The sequence below is a fragment of the Ahaetulla prasina genome, chromosome 12, assembly GCF_028640845.1.
Source record: "Ahaetulla prasina isolate Xishuangbanna chromosome 12, ASM2864084v1, whole genome shotgun sequence".
NCBI classification, from domain to species: Eukaryota; Metazoa; Chordata; class Lepidosauria; order Squamata; family Colubridae; genus Ahaetulla; species Ahaetulla prasina.
Genome location: NC_080550.1, coordinates 4,398,139 through 4,423,953, shown reverse-complemented (window position 1 = coordinate 4,423,953; position 25,815 = coordinate 4,398,139). Strand labels below are relative to the sequence as shown.

Sequence of the window (25,815 nt, the reverse complement as noted above, 5' to 3'; positions counted from 1 at the left end):
ATGCACTTCCGAACTGGTAAGGAAGGTAGGTAAATTTCACCCCTGATTGCAGCCAATGAAATTTGATACCGTGTCCCCAGTCACCAAGAGTTGAGCTCAAGTTGATGGAGTCTTTATCTTTTTATAGCCAAAGCTCTAAGGAAAAGCACCTATTGGTGATGAGCCCATTATTAATGAAAGGAAACCTGACGTTATATGGTCTTGGAAAAATGTGTTTGAAAAGTTGATTCAGCTTTAAAGCAGTAGATGTCACTCTACATCTTCCCATGGTAGGAAGAACACACATATCATCTCTCTCTCTCTCTGTCTCTCTCTCTCTCTCACTCACTCACACACACACACACACACACTTTCTGTTGTGGCTTGCTGCTTACAATTTGATCTTTCTCAGCTTAGTTTTCTCAAGATCCCAGAATAATATGCAAATCTTCTCTGAAGACCACATGGGATGGAGAAACAAGGTGATGGTTTACTAGGACTTTCATGTGGCAAAGGGGAATATTTGTAGCTCAGGGTTGAAAAGAGGGCTCCTTGGTGCTTTCTGAGCTTGCTTGTTTTCTTGGAGCTGCTGCATGACCCAAACCTGTTGCCTAGTTCGGATAATGAAACATTTGCAAGAAAACATCACAGAATAAGAGAGTTGGAAGGACCTTGTAGGTCATCCAGTCCAACCCCCAGCCACCCCCGCCAAAGCAGGAGGCCCTACACTGTTTCTGATAAATGGCAGTCCAGTCTCTTCTTGTAAGTTTCCAGTGATGACGCTCCCACAATTTCTGAAGGCCATTTCTGTTCCATGGGTTGATTGTTCTCACTGTCAGAAAATTCCTCCTTATTTCCAGGTTGAATCTCTCCTTGATCAGTTTCCATCCATTATTCTTTGTCTGGCCTTTGGGTGCTTTGGAAAATAGCTTGACCCCACCCTCATCTGTGTAGTAGCCCCTCAAATATTGGAAGACTGCTATCATGTCTCCCTTCGTCCTTCTCTTCACTAGATTAGTCATGTCCAGTTCCTGCAACCGTTCATCATATGTTTTAACCTCCAGTCCCCTCATCATCTTGGTTGCTCTTCTCTGCACTTTCTCTAGAGTCTCAACATCTTTTTTATAGTGTGGTGACCAAAACAAGCAAGCTCAGAGCCTTCATGTTCGCATGCTATGCTTGGGCCCCAGTAAAATAGGTCTGAAAATGTTATTTGCTAGAATGGTTCCAGGAAGAAACTCAGCAGTCATGAGTTGAGTGGCTAAATGATGAATCCATCCTCTTGCGTCAGCATTCACAAACAAGCAGGTGCTTTATTCATTAAATAACATCAAACTCACGATCCGGACTTTTCCTGAAGAAGAAAAAGGTTCAAGTGCAATAGAAGTCAGCCCTCCAAGGTAGTTCAGACACGAAACCACATGTACTAACACCACCTTTATTGTAAGATTAAAATAACAGAATCTTGCATGTCTGAAAGGCCGTCCCACCCTCCCCTGCCTTTATGTCCCCGAGAACAAGGGTCCCTTCTGAGCGGCTTCATCTACTCCAGTGATAATATTCAGCTGGTTCTAGCAAATTGGTAGCGGCGGCGGTGGAAGGGTCTGTAATCTCTTGTATTGGGGTGAAGTTGGGAATGGCGCTTTGTTCTGTCTCCTTCCCCACTTCAGACCCATGAGCTGGCCTTCAGCCAGTGGATTCACAGCTCTTATCAGTCCTGGCAGAGAAATCGCAGCTGCCTGCCAAAGTTCAAACAAATGACTCACGTAGCAAGACTTTCAGCTCTTTTTGAAACGGTTCAGCTAAACTTTTGCTTCCCGTGGAGTGAGAGCAGTCCCAAAGCTCCTTATATATCCTTTTGATGACGCCGCCTCTCTAATCTTCTGAAGCGCGGGTCAAGCCAAGCTTGATTATTATTATCAGCTGGGTCTGAAGGTGTAGCCTGGGGAAGGGAGAAATCAGGGGATGACGGCCTCATTATGACCTCCGACTGGTATGGTTCTGGCTCCTGGAGCCGAGCCAAAGGAATAGGTGCTCCCGAGGTAAGCCTTACGGGCCCTTTCCCCTCACTTTCTGAGTCACTTTCGGGCATGGGGCCAGATTCGAGGGCTGGAGTCACAACACGCTTAGGAATTTACTGGTCGGATGCCCTTCCTAATGCCTACACGGAGGTTGCAGCAAATTACTCATAAACATCTGCCACTGCCTAGGATCAAACTCATAGCCTCCTGAGTGTGAGGCGAGAGCTCCGCCTCTAGGCCACCCGTGGCGCTTGTTGCATTTTCTTATTTGAGGAGCTTCAAGAAAATGTTGGCAACCATAAAAGGACCATCACTGCCACAAGGAAGGCCAGAGCTGCGTTTCTGATGAAGTGTTTTTTTGAGGACTTGCTAAACTTTTGGCCGTGACCATGGGCTTGGAACCATTCCACCACTTCGCATAGGCTGTAATGCTGAGGTTCGTAGTCCAGCTCCCTTCTAGCTTTGGCTAAGCTGAAAAAATGGGTCACACCGGTTTTGTAAACTTCGGTGCGAGTGAGGAGGGGCTGAAAGTTATACAGGCGCCCCACTGCAACATGGACTAGTTCTGTAACAAATGCAAAGAAGTAAACGAGTGACAGAGGGAGGCAGAGAGAGGGGTAGGTGTATCCCAAACCTTCCACCAAAGGGCGGAAGAATTCAAAATTATTGACTGGCCTCCCATCAGAAATGAAATAGGCTTGGCCAGCAGCTGTATAGTTTTTGGTGGCACCCAGAGCCTTGGCTGCTAAAATGTGAGCTTGCACCAGGTTATCTACATGCACAAAGTCCACCAGGCTTCTAGGATTCCCGTACACACACCGGAACCATCCCTGCTCAACATAGTTGACAATCCTTGGAAGATGCCTCTGCTCTCCTGGCCCATAAATGCCAGCAGGTCTTATGGCGCAGGTTCTCAAAATTCCCTGACCATCCCTTAGGACTGTCCCGTTTGCCTCCAGGACTTTCATTTCAGCCAAAGCTTTGGTCCTTGAGTAATGGTCAGGGTGAAGATGGAGGGGTAGATAAGGCCAAGATTCATCTCCGTTTTCTATGACTTGACCTCCAAAGACTACATTGTATGTACTTGTGTATATAAGTTTGGAGATTCCAACTTTCCTGCAAGATTCAATGATGTTGTCGGTTCCTTTGACATTCACCTCTTCTATACGTTTTGGGTTGAGCTGCTCCCGGCCAGACATCCCATAGGAAGCAACATGGAAGACACAGGACACACCCTGGAATGCTTCTTCCACTTCGTGGATCACACAGATGTCACCCTGCACAAATTTCACACCTTTCGGCATCTCTTGGGTAGGCTTGGAAACATCAAAGAGGGTCACATCCACTTTGCTCTTGGCTAAGGCTGAACCCAACCTGGAATACAACAAGAAAAGAACAAGGAAAAAAGAACTCTAAAACTAAGTACATACTAGATGGACATTACCTTACAGACGACCCCCATCCCGTTAAAGACCTTGGAGTTTTCATGTCAAATGATCTAAGTGCCAAAGCCCACTGCAACTACATAGCAAAAAAAGCTCTAAGAGTTGTAAACCTAATTTTGCGTAGCTTCTTTTCCAAAAACACCACACTACTAACCAGAGCATATAAAACATTTGCTAGACCAATTCTAGAATACAGCTCACCTGTTTGGAACCCTCACCACATCTCTGACATCAATACAATTGAACGTGTCCAGAAATATTTTACAAGAAGAGTTCTCCATTCCTCAGAAAACAACAAAATACCTTATCCCACCAGACTTGAAATTCTAGGCTTAGAAAACTTGGAACTCCGTCGCCTTCGACAAGACCTAAGTTTAACTCACAGAATCATCTATTGTAATGTCCTTCCTGTCAAAGACTACTTCAACTTTAATTGCAATAATACAAGGGCAACCAATAGATTTAAACTTAATGTAAACCGCTTTAATCTAGATTGCAGAAAATATGACTTCTGCAACAGAATCATCAGTGCTTGGAATACTTTACCTGACTCTGTGGTCTCTTCCCATAATCCTAATAGCTTTAACCAAAAACTTTCTACTATTGACCTCACCCCATTCCTAAGAGGACCATAAGGGGCGTGCATAAGCGCACAAACGTGCCTACCGTTCCTGTCCTATTGTTTTTCTTTTCTTCTTCCTATATATGTTTATATGTGTATATACTATATAATCTTTTTGTATGATGTTGTGACAAAAATAAATAAATAAAAAAAAAAAGAAACACAGCTGCTGAGGACAAGAATGAGGGTTGCAACTTTTGAGCAGCAGATCAATCATCTAAAGCTTCAGTTGATTATGTGGGCAGGGCTGGCATGTTATTCTGATAGGAAATAAAGACCAGAATTGTAGAGGTGGTTCTCATTTATTAAGCTCCTTCACACACCAATGGAGGCTCACACACAATAGGAGGGGGAGAGAGAAAGGGAGGGAGGGAGAGGGAGGGATGGAGAGAGGGAGGGGGAGGGAGAGGGAGGGAAGGAGAGAGAGGGAGAGGGAGGAAGGGAGGAAGAGGGAGGGAAGGAGAGGAAGAGAGAGAGGGAGGGAGGGAGGGGGAGGAGAGTGGGAGGGAGAGAGGGAGAGTTGACAGATGGATGGATGGATAGATAGATAATGTTTGTATGTGTACAGAACATGAACCAATCTGGATGCATATAAATACAATTTCCCAAAGGCTGTAATTACTAACATTGCAATTTATTTGCAAACAGACAAGTGCAATTCTTTGTGGAACAAATACTCACCGAAAACCAAAATATCCACTTCCACCCGTAATGAGGACAGCTTCCTTGTTGGGATTTTCTCTTTCCATGTCCCCACCCACAATTCTAAGCTATAAAGAAAGAGAAAGCAATGATAGAAAGCAATAATGAACCCCGCTGCCTTTGGCATGACCTGAGTATAACTCATAAAATCATCTGCTACAATGTCCTTCCTGTCGAAGACTACTTCAGCTTCAGTCGCAACAATACACGAGCACACAATAGATTTAAGCTTAATGTGAACCGCTCCAATCTTGATTGTAGAAAATATGACTTCAGTAACAGAGTTGTTAATACTTGGAATGCACTACCTGACTCTGTGGTCTCTTCCCAAAATCCCCAAAGCTTTAAGCAAAGACTATCTACTATTGACCTCACCCCATTCCTAAGAGGTCTGTAAGGGGTGTGCATAAGAGCACCAGCGTGCCTACCGTCCCTGTCCTAATGTTTCCTTTGATTGTATCCAATTTGTTTGGTTATTTCATGCTTATACTTATATATACTGTTGTGTTGGATAAAATAAATAAATAAAAATAAAATAAATATAACCTTAGTGTGCACAACATGCAAGCCCTAACTTGTGCTTCGTATTTTATTTTAGGTTTATGTTTTTTTATTGCATCTTTTGAATCCAAAGCTTTTTAGCAAGTAGTAAAACACCTCCCTGGTCATAAAAACTTTTTGCAACCCAGCCCTTACACTTCAGACTCAGAAAGGAAATAGTTTTCTTCTGTGCGGATTTTACAGTTTTTTTTTCTCATTTTGCTAAATAGCCATAGATTAATATAAAACAGAAGGGGACGTGGTGGCTCAGGGGCTAGGACGTTGAGCTTGCTGATCGAAAGGTCAGCAGCTCGGCGGTTCGAATCCCTAGTGCTGCCGTGTAACGGGGTGAGCTCCCGTTACTTGTCCCAGCTTCTGCCAACCTACCAGTTTCGAAAGCACGTAAAAATGCAAGTAGAAAAAATAGGGACCACCTTTGGTGGGAAGGTAACAGTGTTCCGTGCGCCTTTGGCGTTGAGTCATGCCGGCCACATGACCACGGAGACGTCTTTGGACAGCGCTGGCTCTTCGGCTTTGAAACGGAGATGAGCACCGCCCCCTAGAGTCAGGAACGACTAGCACGTATGTGCGAGGGGAACCTTTACCTTTACTAATATAAAACAGGCTTTTCTAAGTAATTTATGACGATGAAAAGCCAACTTTCCCCCCACTGCAAGTGGACTGGACTCCTGTTAAGGTGGGCCACATTTTTTTTAGGTTTACGTAACATCTCATCTCTTCAATGTTTACATGCCCGAAGTGCATGAATCGATCTCTGGGACGGTGAGGGCTATTCTGCATCTGCTTCAAATATTCTTGTTTAATGATCTACCTTGGGGTTCAAACTCTTCCATTCTTGGCCAAGCAATTCACATTTCACCCCAAAAAATAAAATAAAATGGACGAGTTTCTAAAATGAATCAGATCACCGGGAACATTTATTCAAATGGGACTACCCTAAAGGGGAAGAGTCTAGTCCAGTGGGGAAATCCAATTTTATTTTTACTACCGGTTCCTGTGGGCGTGGCTTGGTAGACATGGTGTGGCTTGGTGGGCGTGGCAGGGGAAGGCTACTGCAAAATCCCCATTCTCTCCCCACTCCTGGGGGAGGGATATTGCAAAATCTCCATTCCCACCCCACTCTGGGGCCAGCCAGAGGTGGTCTTTGCCAGTTCTCCAAACTACTCAAAATCTCCGCTGCCAGAAACCTGCTGGATTTCACCCCTGGTCTAGCTAGCCAGGATCTTCTCTTGTTCTCCACAAGCAGGAAGCTTTGGGGATGATGGAAGCTGTAGTCCAGCACGTTTGGAGATGCTGATTTGGGAGGAAGGCATTGTAGGCCAGAAGAAGCCAATCTAATAGTTGTCGTCCCCCGCCTCCCCCCAGTGTTTTGAAATGACACCAACCCTGACAGGTGAACGCAGCTGGAGCCAAGTCCCAAACACCTGGAGAATATCAAGGTATCTTCTTTCTCCAGCCCCATCACCAATGTCAACCACAAGTTGCTTACCTTCTGGACACTGGAGGTGATGGGACTTGTATGGTCCAAGACAGTCCACCTGGAAGATGCTGGGGCTCTTACTTCCCTTCCCCTACCCCCAGGTTGCGGATGATAAGTGATGCAGTCCGCCGCGTTTCTGTGAAACGGGAGCGCCGGCTTCCCTAAGTTTCTCTCCGCTTTGCCACGGGCTTTCTCCGCCCTATCATCTGATGAGAGGCGGATCCCGTCGCTCACCCCACATTTACGCACCTCCAACTATCGGCTGTGGACAACCCCCGCCCCGCACATCCCCCTTTGCGGGGCATCCAAAACCCGTTCCTGCCTTCAGCGCAGCGAAGTGTCCGGGTTAAAAACGAAAACCCGCGGGCGCTGATCTATCGGAAGAAAGAAACTTCGCTCCGCGCACCCGACTTTCTCTTTCTCGCTTTCCGAGTAGGTTTTTAGGACCTGGAGGAGGCGGCAGCAGCGGGGGGGAGGGGAGGGGGTGCTTCCCTACATGGCGCCTTCCAGCTGTTGCGTTCCGTACAACAAGATGTCAGAGCGCGCAGCCCGGGAGCCGTACGGCCGAAGGATTGCGGGAAAATGCCACGTTGGGCTCCACTCCTTTCTTGTGATCTTGAGTTGCAATCCTAAAAGGTTGTCCTCCTTCCGTCTCTTGCCCGTTTCAAAGCGGCTGGTTGATTTTCCCATCTCCAAACCCTTCTCCAAAACCTTTAGAATAGAATAATGGAATAGGAATAAGAGTAGAGTAGAGTAAGGTAAAGGTAAAGGTCCCCTCGTACTTACGTGCTAGTTGTTCCCGACTCTTGGAGGCGGTGCTCATCTCCGTTTCAAAGCCGAAGAGCCAGCACTGTCCGAAGATGTCTCCGTGGTCATGTGGCTGGCATGACTCAACGCCAAAGGCGCACGGAACGCTGTGACCTTCCCACCAAAGTTGGTCCTTATTTTTTCTACTTGCATTTTTACGTGCTTTCGAAATTGCTAGGTTGGCAGAAGCTGGGACTAGTAACAGGAGCTCACTCCATTACACGACAGCACTAGGGATTCAAACTGCTGAACTGCCGACCTTTCGTAGAATAGAATAGAATAGAATAGAATAGAATAGAATAGAATAGAATAGAATAGAATAGAATAGGAATAAGAGTAGAATAGGATAGGATAGGATAGGATAGGATAGGATAGGATAGGATAGGATAGGGATAGGGATAGGAATGAGAATAGAATAGAATAGAATAGAATAGAATAGAATAGAATAGAATAGAATAGAATAGAATAGAATAGAATAGGAATAAGAGTAGGGTAGGGTTGGGTAGGGTAGGGTAGGGTAGGGTAGAATAGAATAGAATAGGAATAGGAATAGGAATAGGAATAGGAATAGGAATAGGAATAGAGTAGAGTAGAGTAGAGTAGAGTAGAGTAGAGTATAGAGTAGGGTAGAGTAGAGTAGAGTAGGAATAAGAGTTTTCCTGACCATGAGAACAATTAATTAGTAGAACTTCCAGAGGATGTGGGTGCTCCATCGCTGGAAGTTTTTCAGAAGGCTGCACAGCCATTTGTCTAGACTGGTATAGACTCTTCTCTCAAACAGGGGGGGTTGGACTAGAAGACCTCCAAAATCCCTTTCAACTCTATTCTATGTGCTTTCCCGTACCTATTTTCTTGCAATAGGTGGCGATATTGCACCGAGTCCCACCTCTTCATTTTTCTTTTTTGTAGTTGAAGTCCGCCTATCTTAAAGTTGCCAAGACTGAGAGACGCTCCTCTAGAATGTTTTTCCCTGGAGGACCGAGCACCAAGGAATGAAACAAAACTAGTTTTTTTATTTGCATTTTAAAAAGTTAACTGTCCTTTTGCAATGGTTTTATTGGCGTGGTTCGAATTCTACAAGGAATTATTTCTTGGTTTGAAAGGCTCATGGTGCCCCTCCAAGGGGAATAGGCCGTGTTTTCAAAGTATAAGGTGCACTAAGCTTTGTTTTGAAAGCAATTTCAGGTTAGCGTTGAATCTCGAGGGCTTTGGGGTTTTTTCCCTTTGTCCCAGACCACCCTCTGTTCTGAAACATCTGTTGATCGGTCTCCTCAGGAGACACCAGACCTCCACCTTCCAGGTCTGGATCTATAAAAAGAAGAAGTGGATTTTATTTTCCAGTTCCTTTGAGCGGTGCATATTTGCATCTGGCTTTCCAGACGGGGAAAAAAAAAACAACAGCAGGATTTGTAGACTTTCCTCATAGGTAAATTAGATCACCCCAGGGTTGGGGTTTTGTTTTGTTTTTTTGGTCTGTTCTTTTCTGTATTTTCCCAAATTTAGATCATCTTTCGGCAAATGCAATGTGGTGGTTCTGACTTCGAACGCCTCTTTTTCATCTCCTGTATTTTCATTTTTAAAGGAAATATTTGTTCCGTTGGTGGTAAGTGAATCTTTTCTCCTTCAACCAGTGTAGACCCAATTTTGAGGGATCTTTTTGATGATCTATTTTCCAAACTTATCTAAACATCTTGTCCTTGGCCCAGTTGCAGATCCATAAATGAGTTTTCAGCAAGAAAGGTTGTTGTTAGTTGCGAAGTCGTGTCTGACCCATCCCATCGTGACCCCATGGACAACGTTCCTCCAGGCCTTCCTGTCCTCTACCATCCCCTGGAGTCCATTTAAACTCACGCCCACTGCTTCAGTGATTCCATCCAGCCACCTCGTTCTCCGCCATTCCATTCTTCTTTTGCCCTCAATCTTTCCCAGCCTAATGCTGCAGTATTTGCATTGGTTCCACCTTGGAGATCATTGTTTATCCTGCTGCGCTAAGCTGTAACATTTCCTCCCTTCTTCTTTTCCATCAAAATAAATAAATAAAAAATTCAGAAAGTCACCTCCAGGATAGCTGTAGAGGCGAGGACTCAAAACTAGGGTGGGAATTATTCTCGGTTACAGGTAGTCCTTGATTTACAACAGTTCATTCAGTGACCACTCAAAGCAACAGCGGCACAGCGGAAAGTGATTAATGACCGTTGTTTACACTTAACAACCATCACAGCGTCTGCATATTCTTGTGCCCAAGACTTGGCAATTGACTCAGATTTACGATGATTGCAGTCAGGGGTGAAATCCAGCAGGCTCTGACAGGTTCTGGAGAACCGGTAGCGGAAATTTTGAGTAGTTTGGAGAACCAGCAAATACCACCTCTGGCTGGTCCCAGAGTAGGGAGGGAATGGGGATTTTGCAGGATCCTTCCCTTGCCGCACCCACCAAGCCACGCCATGCCCATCAAGCCACGCCCACAGAACCGGTAGTAAAAAGAAAATTGAATTTCACCACAGGTTGCAGTGTTCTAGGGCAGGGGTCTCCAACCTTGGCAACTTTAAGACTTGTGGACTTCAACTCCCAGAATCCCTCAGCCGGCAAAGCCAGCTGAGGGATTCTGGGAGTTGAAGTCCACAAGTCTTAAAGTTGCCACAATTGGAGACCCCTGTTCTAGGGTCATGGGATCCCCTTTTGACAAGCAAAGTCAATGGGGAAGCCAGGTTTGCTGGCTTACCCAGCCAGTAAGGTTAAGTCTTACTGACTTAACAATTGGAGGGATTCACTGAACACACGTGGCAAGGAAGGTCATAAAAGGGGACAAAACTCATTGAACGACTGTCTCGTTCAGCCACAGAAATTGGCTGGACTCCATTGCGGCCATAAGTCATTCCATAATCCTGGAATGGATTATAAACCCAATGTTTACTCATCTGAGAGTTTAGCCCCAGGCATGAGCTAAGATATGGGCTCGTCCTCTGAAGATTTGGTAGGCTGCTTCCTGGAATGTTTTGCAGCCTTCGGTTCTCCTGATGATGGATTACAACATTCTGGCAGGAATCCATTTGCCGTTTGAAGGTAGAGGAGATATTATCTTTGATCGTTTGCAAATAAATTAATTCACCCCTCCCCTCCCCATTTTTCTTTCTTTCTTGTGGCCGGGCCAGTTTTTTCCAGCACCATTAAATCCATATGGAAGTAATTTGTTGAGATGGATAAATTTCTTTCATTTGTGTGCATTGTGGGATGATTAACCCTTTGTGGGTCACCACCTAAAAAAAACCCAAAAACCCTCCACCTTTGAGAGAGTTGTCTAAGCCTGGTGGGATGCAAGAAGGTCTTTGATCTGGAGGCCTCTTTTCCTGGGGGAGTGGGGGGGGGAAGAATGAGGTCTTGACAGAAGCTAATCTGATTTCATTTACATTTACATTGAGATGGGAGTCGGTTCAATAAATCCGCTTTGTAGTGCGTTCCCCCTAAGTACGGTATTTAATTTTCCTCCTTTTGTGGCATTAAAGCTACGGTGCGTCGACCATAGATTGTTAGATTTGAGACTCTTTTAAAGATTTCGCAGCTATTGTTTGAGAAGAGGACTTGAAGGAAACTAGGCCTTGAACTGTCCGTCAGATCTGTATCTTTTATGTCTTGCAGGCTTATTTTTTCATTAATTTATCTCACCCTCTTTGAAAGCCATCAGATAACATTGAGTCAGGGTGGGAATCCCAGATGTTAACAATATGCCAGGCAATTGGAGGAGCTGAGTTCTCTTCATTACGAAGTTCCTGCTAGCCAAGTCTACAGGATAATCTATCGAGCTTGATAAATTCCTCCCCGTATAGTGTAAAACTGTCCCGAGTGGACCAAGTGTGAAGTGAAACCTTGAAAGCAATGGAAAGACTGGCTTTTCCCTTGGACAAAGCATTCTGGCCAGTACAATAACATTTTGCCTTTCCTGCCAGCTGGGAGAACATGAGTTGTGCTATTGACATTTCTTTGATTACAACAATCCTTCGCAACAAATTCTTAATCTTGCCAAGGTAAATATCCCGATTGGGGAGGATAAATATTCACACCCACTTCTTGTCGTTCAGGTGGGTAGACAGGTTTTTAATCATAGCTAAGTGGGCGAGGTACTTATTTATTTTGGGCGGATTTTTTTTTTAAACCGTAGGGTGTCACTTTTCTGCTGTTCAAAGAATCTTAGCAAAAATCAAACAAAAATGTCATTTGCAGTTAAGAAGGAATGAATGAAATTAAATTGCTAGTCCAACTGTCTACCTTGCTGGGTTTAAAAACAACAACAACCTGCGTTTCCACCCAATGCAGGATAAAAATAAAATCTCACAGAGGTTTCCAAGAAAGGAGAGCCAGTTTAGTCTAGTGGATAAGACACCAGACTAGAAACTGGGAGCCGTGAATTGTAGTTCCGTCTTAGGCAAGAAAGCTGGTTGGATGACTTTGGGCCAAAATTCCCATCACCAATCTCTTTCCATTTATGACTGTATGACTATAACTTGTTGCTGGCAATCCTTATGATTTATATTGATATATTGACCATCAATTGTGTTGTAAATGTTGTACCTTGATGAACGTATCTTTTCTTTTATGTACACTGAGAGCATATGCACCAAGACAAATTCCTTGTGTGTCCAATCACACTTGGCCAATAAAAATTCTATTCTATTCTATTCTATTCTATTCAATCACAAGGAGATGGAGAGTTTTAGTTCTGCCTTAGCCATGAAAGCCGACTGGGTGACTTTGGGCCAATCACTGTCTTTCATCCCAACCTCAATAAAGTTATTGTTAGGGAGAAAAGAGGAGGAGAAAGGAATATCAGATACGTTCTTCACCACCTTGACTTATTGGTAAAAATAATAATGCTGGGATAAAAATAAATGTAAATCTAACAAATCAATACTGATGCTACACATCAGTACCATGGATAGAGCCAAAAACACCTACTGTAGGTTCATCAGGCAAAATCGGGTTGATCGACTGATTGGATTTGGAAAAAAAATGGAATTAATTTATATCATTTCAGTGCTGGGAGCAATCGGTAAAAAGCCATATCTGCACAATGTGTAGAAGTATCTGAAATCACCAAATCAGTTCTATCAATGCAGTTTTATTAACTGGGTGATTTTTTTTAAGGCTTACCTACTTGATCTGGGCTGCATGACCAGCTATTGGGAAGCAAGATGGCTGACAGTCTATCCCAGGGGTTGGCAACCTTAAACACTCAAAGAACCACAAGGGTCCTAACCAGAAGCCCCCATTCAATTCTGGAGCTGACCGGAAGTCCGGTTCCCCCACCATAGAGTCTTCTCCTAGCGCGGCATCCTTTTTCCTCTGCCGACCAAAAGTCTGGTTCCCTCCACCATAGAGTCTCCTCCTAGCATGGCGTTCTTTTTCCTCTATCTGTCCTAACTGAAAGTCCTATCAACTGTGGAGCCGACCAGCAATAGGGAGCTGTAGCAGAGGGATGAAAGGCCTACATGCGGCTCCAGAGCCATGGGTTGCTGACCTCTGGTCTAAACTGTAACATCATTGCAAAAAAGGCATGAAGAGTTGTCAATCTTATTTTACGAAGTTTTCTCTCTGGTAACACTATACTCCAAACTAGGGCATATAAAACCTTTGCCAGACATATACTTGAATACTGCTCACCTGCCTGGAACCCTCACTGTATTTCAGACATCATTACATTAGAGAGGGTCCAGAGATATTTTACTAGAAGAGTACTCAAATCTTCTGCTCGAAATAAAATCCCGTATACCACCAGGCTTGAAATCCTAGGTCTGGACAGCCTCGAACTATGCCGTCTACATTCCAAACTATGCTTAGTTCATAAGATTATTTACCAAAACCTTCTACCTGTAAATGAATGCTTTAATTTCAACCATAATAACACAAGGGCTATCAATACACTCAAACTCAATGTAATTTGCTCTAATCTTTATTGTAGGAAAGATGACTTCTGCAACAGAGTAGTCAATGTCTGGAACACTCTACCTGATCCTGTTGTTAGTCTCTCTAATGCCCACACCTTTTACCTTAAACTGTCTACCATGGACCTTTCATGTTTCTTAAGAGGTCCCTAAGGGGGCGTGCATAAGCGCACCAGCGTGCCTACCATCCCTGTCCTACTGTCCCCATTTATATGTAATCATTCTATGTCTTTATGGCTATGTTTTGCCTATTTATATCCTTTTATTTGTGCCAATTTTTTTTCTTTTTTTTTAATTGAAAAAGTTTTAACAAGCAAAAACATTTTTCCCCCTTTCCCCCCCTCCCCCCCACAAAACCCCCATCCCCCCTCCCTTCACCACCCCCACCCCCCCGGCTTCCCCGGTCAATCACAAGGTATTGTTATACATAAATCAAACATAGAGTAAAATTTTCCCTTTTAATCCAATTAACCTCATCCAAATCTTTTCATTTCCTAACACCCCCCCATTATATAAAATAATACTTCCTAATTATTCAAATCTGATATTTCTTAATCTGATATCTGTTTTGTAAATAATCAATCCATTTTTTCCATTCAATTAAATATCTTTCCTGCGTATTGTCTTTCAAAAAAGCTGAGATTTTAGCCATCTCAGCCAAGCTAGTAACTTTCAATATCCATTCATACGCCAATTTTTTTTTCATGTGTCCATGTCTATGTCTATACTGCTACTTGTTTCCTTGTTCTTGTTCATGAATAAATAAATAAAATAAAATAAAATAAAATAAAATATAAACCCTCAGGCTATCTGCTGGCAAGTCCAGACTTTGTAGTCCTAATCTGATGGCCTCTAGTTATTTTATTTCTGTTTATTTACCCCCAAGGGAAGTGATGTTGCAAAGCCTGCTTTCAAAATAGTTTTGAGCCAAGTGGTCACGCTACTTTTGTGTGAGGCAACAACGAGAAAGGGCTTGTGAAAAAATGCAGGTCTCCTGCCTCAACGTTGAAGGAGAATCTCTAGTCCAATCTTGTGACTGGACTCCAACTGGAAAGAGGCAAGCGAACCAGCAGATACCAGTTTGGTCAATGTTTATTATTGCTCCTTCTCCTTTAAAAAGTGCAAAATCTGAAGAACATGTTAAAGACATAAAAAGAAGAGTTCAGATGCTCAAAAGGACAAATGTATGGATACTGTCAGGTGCCTTAACTTCCAGTTATGCTGATTTATTGCAATTAAACTGATTTATTGCTCATGCCTATGCACAAGAATCTAGACAACTAATGGCCAGCACTAAATTGGCACTAAAAGTAAAGTAAAGGTTGGCACATACAGTATGTGCTAGACATTCCCGACTCTAGGGGGCGGTACTCATCTCCGATTCAAAGCCAAAGAGCCAGTGCTGTCCAAAGACGTCTCCATGGTCATGGGGCCGGCATGACTCAATGCCAAAGGAGCACGGAATGCTGTTACCTTCCCACCAAAGGTGGTCCCTATTTTTCTACTTGCATTTTTTTTATGTGCTTTCGAACTGCTAGGTTGGCAGAAGCTGGGACAAGTAACGGGAGCTCACCCTATTACACGGCACTAGGGTGTCAGGCCTGGAAATCATACTAGGCTGTAGGTTTCCAGACGCTGCCACATTTCTCCCCTGAGGGGAAGAAGGTGGGGTTGAGGGGTATGGTAACATTCTTCAAGCGGTCAAGGTCGGATTGTGTTCATATCTGCAGAAGGAGTGGCAAGAAGAGGTTTCGAATGAAATGGAAGAACGTTGGACCATGTGACCGGCAAAGGGCCTCTGGTGGCTCAACAGACTAATGCAGTCTGTTATTAACAGCAGCTGCTTGCAATTACTGCAGGTTCAAGCCCCACCAGGCCCAAGGTTGACTCAGCCTTCCATCCTTTATAAGGTAGGTAAAATGAGGACCCAGATTGTTGGGGGCAATAAAAGTTGACTTTGTATATAATATACAAATGGATGAAGACTATTGCTTGACATAGTGTAAGCCGCCCTGAGTCTTTGGAGAAGGGCGGGATATAAATGCAAATAAATAAATAAATAAATAAGGGGGTTTGGAAGGTGTGGGACTCTTGGGGTTTGTATAACTGGGAAAAGAATCCGGAAGTTTCCGTTTTGGAATTTCACTCATCGTGTGCCAGTTTCCTTATGCTAGTAAAGAACTTTGAAAGACAATGGCTTCAGAGTTTGTTTTTTTTTATGCAGAAGAGGTTTTTCTGGAACCCTGTCATAGGGATTCGAACTGCTGAACTGCTGACCTTTCGATAAAAAAGCTCAGCGTCTTAGCCACTGAGCCACCACATCCCTAGTAAATTGGCCCTAGATAAGAATGAAAGCCCTTGGATTGTTTGTGGCAACGTAATGACTACAGGCTGCTTCCTCTTTTGACTCCACCCCCCCCCAGGCTCTGCTTCTCCTTCTCCTACAGAGACATTAGAAGCAAGTGGGCTTTACAAAGACAAAAGGATATGAAAATATATAATGAGTGGTACTTTAATTGCAATCCCTTTTCTTTTTCTCTCTTCTCCTGCCTTTTATTTCTTTGGCTTTCAACATCTGACTCTTTTCTGAACTTTGTCTAACAAAATAACACTGAAAGGTTATGATAGATGATAGATAAGTATAGGATGTCTCCAGATTTCAACATCTCTGTCAGCTTCTTCACAGTTTCATCCAATGCTTCTGATTCCAGATTTGGAGACGTGACTATAACAGCAGTCAATAACTGAGAGATCCACACTGATTTAACATGGTCAGGTTAAAGCTTAGACAATTAAAGACCTGCAAACAAAAAGACCTGCAAATAGAACAACTGTGTAAAAGAAAACAAAGATACTATCCAACAGTTAATAAGTGCCTTGGGTGGCTTTCCAAAACATCAGGAGCATCACTTGAACACTATGGGCATTGACAAAATTACCCTTCAGTCAATTGTAAGCTTGTCTTGGCAGCTTTATTCGGAACAGCTTACATCCCGCGACGATACTGCTAACACCATCAAACATTCATATCTGCCTATCTGAAATCCTTGCAAAAGACTCAGAAAGAGGGATAAAAATGCCAAATCCAATCTTAACATCTGGTCAATTGTGTGATCAACCTTAAAAATAACATGTCAATAGTAATAACCACCTTGGGTGCAACGCAGTGCTGGGTTTCATTTACCTTTGTTACCAGTTCGCTCGCGTGCGCTCACTTCTCTTGCACATGTAGAAGCTTCTACACATGCACAGAGCATATTTGATGACGTTCGGGCAGGTGGGCTGAACCTCTCGCCACTGCTGCTACTGGTTCTCCTGAACCAGGGCAAACCGGTAGCAACCCACCACTGGTGCAATCCAAAAACAACTTGAACACCATCAGCATTGACAAAATCCCCATCGGTCAATTGCAAAAGGCAGCTTTGCGTGAAACAGCTTACATCCTGCGACAAGATTTGTAAGACCATCAAACATTCACATTTGGTGGACAAAAATGACAAATCCAGTTTGAACATTTGTGTGATGAACCATCATAATGTGTAAGAATAATAATGGATGCTTCAATCATAGCTCAGAAAATGCTATTTTTTTTTAAATACAAGAAATTTAAGAAATTTAATTTCTTGTATTTATCACTCTGCTAAACAAATAATTCCATCAACACTGTCAAACTATTTACTGAATCTGCACTACTATTAAATCTTCTCATAGTTCCCATCACCAATCTCTTTCCACTTATGACTGTATGACTATAACTTGTTGCTGGCAATCCTTATGATTTATATTGATATACTGATCATCAGTTGTGTTGTAAATGTTGTACCTTGATGAACGTATCTTTTCTTTTTATGTACACTGAGAGCCTATGCACCAAGACAAATTCCTTGTGTGTCCAATCACACTTGGCCAATAAAAAATTCTATTCTATTCTATTCTATTCTATTCTATTCTATTCTATTCTATTCTATTCTATTCTATTCTATTCTAAAATTTTGGGCAACCTTACTTTCCAAGTTTCAGCACCATTCCTTCCTTCCTATCTATCTATCTATCTATCTATCTATCTATCTATCTATCTATCTATCTATCTATCTATCTATCTATCCATCCTCCCTTTATCTCTATTTTATGCAGATTATGACATTAGATTACTAGGCACCCATCTTGTTAAATGAGTACAAAAGAAACCACTCCTGTCATTTAACTAAGCACAATCTATTAATCTGCAAAACCTTCTCTTAAACATGAAAGTATGTGTGTGTGTTGTATATACATATGTGTGTGTGTGTGTGTGTGTGTATGTTCTAATCCCCAAGTTCTAGGAAGAAAGGACTTTTTTCTGACAGTTTCGGGGTGGGGTGGGGGTGGGAGTTAATTTGTATGACAAAGTAGTAGCCAAGAATTAAAACCCAGAATTATGCTAATGTTCCTGGAAACTCAAAACCATTCTCCTGTATTTTCAATATGATGTTCACCATCTATGGAAGGGAACAACCTGTAATTTAGAGTCTTTGTTTGGTCATTTACACAACTAATGGGAAAATACCAGAGGGAGTTAAACTGCCATGAGAAACCAGATAAGAGATAGGAGATTTACTGCCTTGGAAGAATGCCTGCATGCCTTCCAATCCTGATAGCTTTGTATTCCCAGATAAAACAGTTATCGCAAAGATCTCATCCTAACAGAAAGAAAACTCATAATGTTCTTCATGGACATGTCAACACCTGAGAAGACCCAGCCTCACATATGGCCTCCCTTGAGATCATTAGAAGTGGTTGCCAAATATTTCTCGTTGTAGAATATGTGGTTCATTAATTATAGGTAGGAATCACTGTAGATTTTCATAAAAAAAAATAGACTAGACCAGGGGTCTCCAACCTTGTGGACTATAACTCCCAGAATTCCTCAGCGCATGCTGGCTGAGGAATTCTGGGAGTTGTAGTCCACAAGTCGTAAAGTTGCCAAGGTTGGAGACCCCTGGACTAGACAACCATTGGACTGGGATGATGTAAGGCTCCTGCCTTGAGAAGAGGTTGGATTAGAAGACCTCTAAGGTCTCTTCCACTCCTATGTTCTATCTTTCAAAATAAGCCACTTTGTTGGATACAACAACTGTGTCCCTTCCAGAAGGGATGACTTTTTTATGGTACATACCCGATTTATGGAACGTGCCATCTTCCAGGTTTCAATAAATTCCAACTTGACAATGTTGGAATTCTCAACTGCATCCAGTTTTGGTTGCCATGATGTAAAAAAGATGTTGAGACTCTAGAAAGAGTGCAGAGAAGAGCAACAAAGATGATTAGGGGACTAGAGGCTAAAACATATGAAGAACGGTTGCAGGAACTGGGTATGTCTAGTTTAATGAAAAGAAGGACTAGGGGAGACATGATAGCTGTGTTCCAATATCTCAGGGGTTGCCACAAAGAAGAGGGAGTCGGGCTGTTCTCCAAAGCACCTGAGGGTAGAACAAGAAGCAATGGGTGGAAACTGATCAAAGAAAGAAGCAACTTAGAACTAAGGAGAAATTTCCTGACAGTTAGAACAATTAATAAGTGGAACAACTTGCCTTCAGAAGTTGTGAATGCTCCAACACTGGAAATTTTTAAGAAAATGTTGGATAACCATCTGACTGAGATGGTGTAGGGTTTCCTGCCTGGGCAGGGGGTTGGACTAGAAGACCTCCAAGATCCCTTCCAACTCTGTTGTTATATTATTATATTATAATGAAATTTCAGTTTGTGCAGAACCTTCTCAAGTTTCTGTGTTTCTCTTCCTCGGCTTTTTCTTTTTTGGGGAAAAAAAAAGTCCTACCAGCACACGTTTCATAAATGCAGGTGGAAAGCATGGATTGTGATGGTTGATTTTAATTATGTGAGATGCGGTCTTGAATTTTTTTTTTTTAATATCTCTGGTTTTCATTTTTTGCTTTATGTTTTATTGTAAACCCTGAGGGACCTTGGTAGCTGGTGGTGGAGTTAGCTAAGTAAATAAAGTAAGTGTGTGTGGTGGGAGAAACAAACTGTGATTGATTTTCATTTACTGGCAGGTTTCTCTCATTTTATAGCAATATGATAAGCAGGTGTCAGATAGGGGTCGAATCTGTTGAATTTTGGGCTATAGAATAGACAAAAGGATTCACCCACTGAGAGCAAAGTCAAGGCGATAAAGAGAGCCCCAGCACCCAAAAACAAGACAGAACTCCAGGCTTTCCTGGGTCTGGTAAACTTTACGCCGTGTTTTTAAAAGACAAGGCAACCGTTGCTGAACCGCTGCATAAATTGCTTGGAAAAACACTGTTTGGTCGTGGGGAAGTCAGAGAATAGGGCATTTGAGGCAGTAAAAGTTTGCTATCAAGCGATAGCCTGTTAATACAATACAACAACAGACTGCCGTTAGTATTGGTTTGTGATCGTCCCCTATGGAGTAGGAGCTGTACTTAGCCACAGACTCCCAAACGGCACTGAAGCCCCTATAGCGTTCTATTCACGAACGATGTCCCGGCTGAGAGGAATTACAGCCAGCTAGATAGGAGGCTCTCGCAATAGTGTCAGGGGTGAAAAATTTCACGAATACGTTTTTGGGCATGATTTCGAAATTGTCACTGATCACAGACCGCTATTGGGGTTACTGGCTGGCGACCGCCCAACGCCAGTAGCACTCTCACCTAGACTGACCAGATGGACTATTTTTTTGACCGCATACTCCTACAAGCTGCAGCATCGGCCTGGAAAGGAGCTGGGGCATGCGGACGCATTGAGCAGATGCCCATTGCCAGGGGAAATCGAGGACCCCACCCCGGGCACACCCGTTCTACTAATTGACTCTTTGGACTCGGGGCCAGTCACATCGCAGGAAGGGGCTCGGCCTCCTACCGGGACGTTGTTTTAAGGACTGTAATCAGTTGGGTTCAAAGGGATGGCCCGCTGCGGGCGACGTTTCAAGGAATTTGTAAAGAAAAAGGGAATTGTCTGTGCAAGGGGTGCCTGCCCTGGGGGGATAGGGTGGTAGTTCCAGAGAAGCTGAGAAAAAAAGTTCTGGAACTCCTGCATGAGGGTCACCCAGGAATTGTGAGGATGAAGGGTTTGGCTAGGAGCTATGTCTGGTGGCCCCTAATGGACAGGGAAATCAGTGACAGGGTTGGCCGATGCCAAGTATGTCAGGAATCCAGACCACTACCACCCACGGCCCCAGTTTTGGAGTGGGAGAAACCCCAAGGCCCTTGGTCCCGCATACACATTGATTTTGCCGGCCCTTCCACGGCCAAACATTTCTAATTGTGGTGGATGCATTCTCCAAATGGCTGGAGATCATCCTAATGAAATCCACAACGCGGAGCTGTCATCTCAGCACTAAAACACCTTTTCGCCACGCACGGGCTACCGGACACCCTCGTGTCCGATAACGCCCACAGTTCACCGCAGCATTATTTGAAGGGTACCTGGCTGAAGAGGGCATCCGACATGCCCTCTCAGCGCCATTCCACCCTCGTCGAACGGCCTTGCTGAGCGTTTTGTCCGAGTGCGAAGAAGCGCTATCACGAAGCGGCCCGGCGATTGGCAGGCACAAATCGACGCATTCCTAACCGTCAACACAGGACCCCTGTGTGGCCACCGGCCGCAGCCCAGCCGAGCTATTAATGGGCGGAAGCTACGGTGCCCGCTAGACCGGCTACACCGAACTACGTACAGGACGGGTTCAAAACAAAACCAGATAGAATCCGAGAGTTAAACATAGGAGACTCGTGTGGGCACATAATTACAGCGACGGCCCTAACTGGAAGAGGGGATAGTCATAGACAAACGGGCCCCAAATCTTATCTAGTGGAACTAGACGATGGCAGAATCTGGGCGCCACATAGATCAATTAAGAAACAGATTGAGCGATAAGGCAGAATTAGGCGAGAACAGCCCTGACTATGATTTAATTAACCCCACAGCTGACCGGCGCCAAGAACAAACAGAAAGCGTAAGCAAAGAACCAAACAGAGACTTATCTGAGTCAGGCGAGGTCCAGCGACACCCTCCGGTCCTCTAGAGGACAGCAGGTCCGAGCCGGCGAATAATCCAGGGCCGGATGGCCGGGAGGAGGAGCTCAGAGGAACGAAAAGTCCCTCCGGCAAGCTCGACTCAACTCCAGAAAGTGAACTGCGCAGGTCCGGGAGAGTCAGGAGACTTCACGCACCTGCAGGACTACGAGAAGTAATATGCAAATATTGGCAAAGTGCCTTCTGGGAGGGAAGGAGTGTAATGTATTACTGTAAGTTTTGGCGGGAGTTTTAGGCGGGAAATATCTCGGTTCTGATTGGATGCAGCCTCAGGCTGAAGTGTATATAAGGAGAGGTTTTTCTCCAGAGTTTTGCTGGGTCACACTATATTAAAGAGCTGTTGTCACTAACCTGGTCTCCTGCCTCGTCAATACCCAAACTTAACACTATCTATCTATCTATCTATCTATCTATCTATCTATCTATCTATCTATCTATCTATCTATCTAGGTACAGGGCCTGGGTACTTACGGGACCGCCTGCTGTTACCACATGCCTCCCACCGACCCGTACGCTCTCACAGAGAGGGACTTCTCAGGGTGCCGTCCGCCAAGCAATGTCGGCTGGCGGCCCCCAGGGGAAGGTCCTTCTCTGTGGGGGCTCCCACACTCTGGAACGAACTTCCCCCGGGTTTACGCCAAATACCTGACCTTCGGACATTCCGTCGCGAACTGAAGACGCATCTTTTTATTTGCGCGGGGCTGTCTTGAATTTTATCTTTTATCAATTTTTTAAACGGGGTTTTTAGTATGGAAATTTTTTAATGTTAGGCTAATTTAAATAAGTTTTTTAAATGGTATTTTAATCTGTATATTGTATTGTTTTATCTTGCCTGTACACCGCCCTGAGTCCTTCGGGAGAAGGGCGGTATAAAAATCAAATAAATAAATAAATAAATAAATAAATCTATCCTCCCTTTATCTCTATTTCATGCAGATTATGACATTAGATTACTAGGCACCCCATCTTGTTAAATGAGTACGAAAGAAACCACTCCTGTCATTTAACTAAGCACAAGCTATTAATCTGCAAAACCTTCTCTTAAACATGAAAGTATGTGTGTGTGTTGTATATACATATATGTATGTGTGTGTGCATATATATATATATATATATATATTTTCGGAGGTTTTCGCAGGTGTTTGTATGTAGCATTGCTCCCAGAAGCACGAAGCTGAAGCCTGAAGATGACGAATGAGACTTTTTTTTTTTTGTTTACATTCTCCGAAGACTCAGGGCGGCTTACAGTGTATAAAGCAATAGTCTCATTCTATTTGTATATTTTTTTTACAAAGTCAACTTATTGCCCCCCCAACAATCTGGGTCCTCATTTTACCTACCTTATAAAGGATGGAAGGCTGAGTCAACCTTGGGCCGGGCTTGAACCTGCAGTAATTGCAGGCTACTGTGTTCTAATAACAGGCTTCTTAACAGCCTGAGCTATCACGGCCCCTTCGTTGAAACGTCGCCAAGACACTTCCAATTTTACGCAGGAGAAAACCCGAATAACCAAAGACCTACATACATATATACATATACATATACATATACATATACATATACATATACATATACATATACATATACATATACATATACATATACATATACATATATACATATACATATACATATATATATATATACATATATATATATATATATATATATATATATATATATATATATATATATATATATATGTATGTATATATATATATATAAATGTTCTAATCCCCAAGTTCTAGGAAGAAAGGACTTTTTTCTGACAGTTTTGGGGTGGGTGGGAGTTAATTTGTATGACAAAGTAGTAGCCAAGAATTAAAACCCAGAATTATGCTAATGTTCCTGGAAACTCAAAACCATTCTCCTGTATTTCCAATATGATGTTCACCATCTATGGAAGGGAACAACCTGTAATTTAGAGTCTTTGTTTGGTCATTTACACAACTAATGGGAAAATACCAGAGGGAGTTAAACTGCCATGAGAAACCAGATAAGAGATAGGAGATTTACTACCTTGGAAGAGTGCCTGCATGCCTTCCAATCCTGATAGCTTTGTATTCCCAGATAAAACAGTTATCGCAAAGATCTCATCCTAACAGAAAGAAAACTCATAATGTTCTTCATGGACATGTCAACACCTGAGAAGACCCAGCCTCACATATGGCCTCCCTTGAGATCATTAGAAGTGGTTGCCAAATATTTCTCATTGTAGAATATGTGGTTCATTAATTATAGGTAGGAATCACTGTAGATTTTCACAAAAAAAATAGACTAGACCAGGGGTCTCCAACCTTGTGGACTGCAACTCCCAGAATTCCTCAGTGCATGCTGGCTGAGGAATTCTGGGAGTTGTAGTCCACAAGTCATAAAGTTGCCAAGGTTGGAGACCCCTGGACTAGACAACCATTGGACTGGGATGATGTAAGGCTCCTGCCTTGAGAAGAGGTTGGATTAGAAGACCTCCAAGATCTCTTCCACTCCTATGTTCTATCTTTCAAAATAAGCCACTTTGTTGGATACAACAACTGTGTCCCTTCCGGAAGGGATGACTTTTTTATGGTACATACCCGATTTATGGAACGTGCCATCTTCCAGGTTTCAATAAATTCCAACTTGACAATGTTGGAATTCTCAACTGCATCCAGTTTTGGTTGCCACGATGTAAAAAAGATGTTGAGACTCTAGAAAGAGTGCAGAGAAGAGCAACAAAGATGATTAGGGGACTGGAGGCTAAAACATATGAAGAACGGTTGCAGGAACTGGGTATGTCTAGTTTAATGAAAAGAAGGACTAGGGGAGACATGATAGCAGTGTTCCAATATCTCAGGGGTTGCCACAAAGAAGAGGGAGTCGGGCTGTTCTCCAAAGCACCTGAGGGTAGAACAAGAAGCAATGGGTGGAAACTGATCAAGGAAAGAAGCAACTTAGAACTGAGGAGAAATTTCCTGACAGTTAGAACAATTAATAAGTGGAATGACTTACCTGCAGAAGTTGTGAATGCTCCAACACTGGAAATTTTTAAGAAAATGTTAGATAACCATCTGACTGAGATGGTGTAGGGTTTCCTGCCTGGGCAGGGGGTTGGACTAGAAGGCTTCCAAGGTCCCTTCCAACTCTGTTGTTATATTATTATATTATAATGAAATTTCAGTTTGTGCAGAACCTTCTCAAGTTTCTGTGTTTCTCTTCCTCGGCTTTTTCTTTTTTGGGGAAAAAAAAAGTCCTACCAGCACACGTTTCATAAATGCAGGTGGAAAGCATGGATTGTGATGGTTGATTTTAATTATGTGAGATGCGGTCTTGAATATTTTTTTTTTAATATCTCTGGTTTTCATTTTTTGCATTATGTTTTATTATAAACCCTGAGGGACCTTGGTAGCTGGTGGTGGAGTTAGCTAAGTAAATAAAGTAAGTGTGTGTGGTGGGAGAAACAAACTGTGATTGATTTTCATTTACTGGCAGGTTTCTCTCATTTTATAGCAATATGATAAGCAGGTGCAATATAGCACAATCCATTCTCTTGTATATGTGTGGGTGTGTGGGGGGGGTTGGACTATAATCTAATATAATATAATAACAGAATTTGAAGGGAGCTTGGAGGTCTTCTAGTCCAACCCCCTACCCAGGCAGAAAACCCTACACCACTTCAGAAAAATGGTTATCCAACATCTTCTTAAAAACTTCCAGTGTTGGAGCATTCACAACTTCTGGAGACAAGTTGTTCCACTTATAAATTGTTCTAACTGTCAGGAAATTTCTCCTTAATTCTAAACTGCTTCTTTCCTTGATCAGTTTCCACCCATTGCTTCTTGTTCTACCCTCAGGTGCTTTGGAGAACAGCCCGACTCCCTCTTCTTTGTGGCAGTCCCTGAGATATTGGAGCACTTCTATCATGTCTCCCCTAGTCCTTCTTTTCATTAAACTAGACATACCCAGTTCCTGCAACCGTTCATCATGTTTTAGCCTCCAGCCCCCTAATCCTCTTGGTTGCTCTTCTCTGCACTCTTTCTCAAGTTTCAACATCTTTTTTACATTGTGGCGACCAGAACTGGATGCAATATTCCAAGTGTGGCCTTACCAAGGCATTATAAAGTGGTATTAACACTTCACGTGATCTTGATTCTATCCCTCTGTTGATGCAGCCTAGAACTGACTAGATGAGCTACCAGGTCCCTTCCAACTCTTTTAATCTGTAATCTTCAGAGAGT

The 25,815-nt window shown here is 43.1% G+C and overlaps 1 protein-coding gene across 4 annotated transcripts in view; it reads right to left on the bottom strand.

The window, feature by feature from the left end:
• Nucleotides 1–452: 452 nt before the first annotated feature.
• SDR42E1 (short chain dehydrogenase/reductase family 42E, member 1) overlaps nt 453–25,815 on the bottom strand; it is a 37,388-nt gene continuing 12,025 nt past the window's right edge. For 2 of the 4 annotated variants that reach the window (XM_058155314.1, XM_058155316.1), the window contains 2 exons: nt 4,749–4,837; nt 453–3,374 (listed from right to left, as the gene is read on the bottom strand). In XM_058155314.1, coding sequence (XP_058011297.1) covers nt 2,279–3,374; nt 4,749–4,816 — 1,164 coding nt within the window. In that variant the 5' untranslated portion in view covers nt 4,817–4,837 and the 3' untranslated portion in view covers nt 453–2,278. Of the gene's footprint in view, nt 3,375–4,748; nt 4,838–6,819; nt 7,570–7,596; nt 7,772–25,815 lie in introns of those variants that run through there. The other 2 variants (XM_058155315.1, XM_058155313.1) reach the window with 2 other exon arrangements.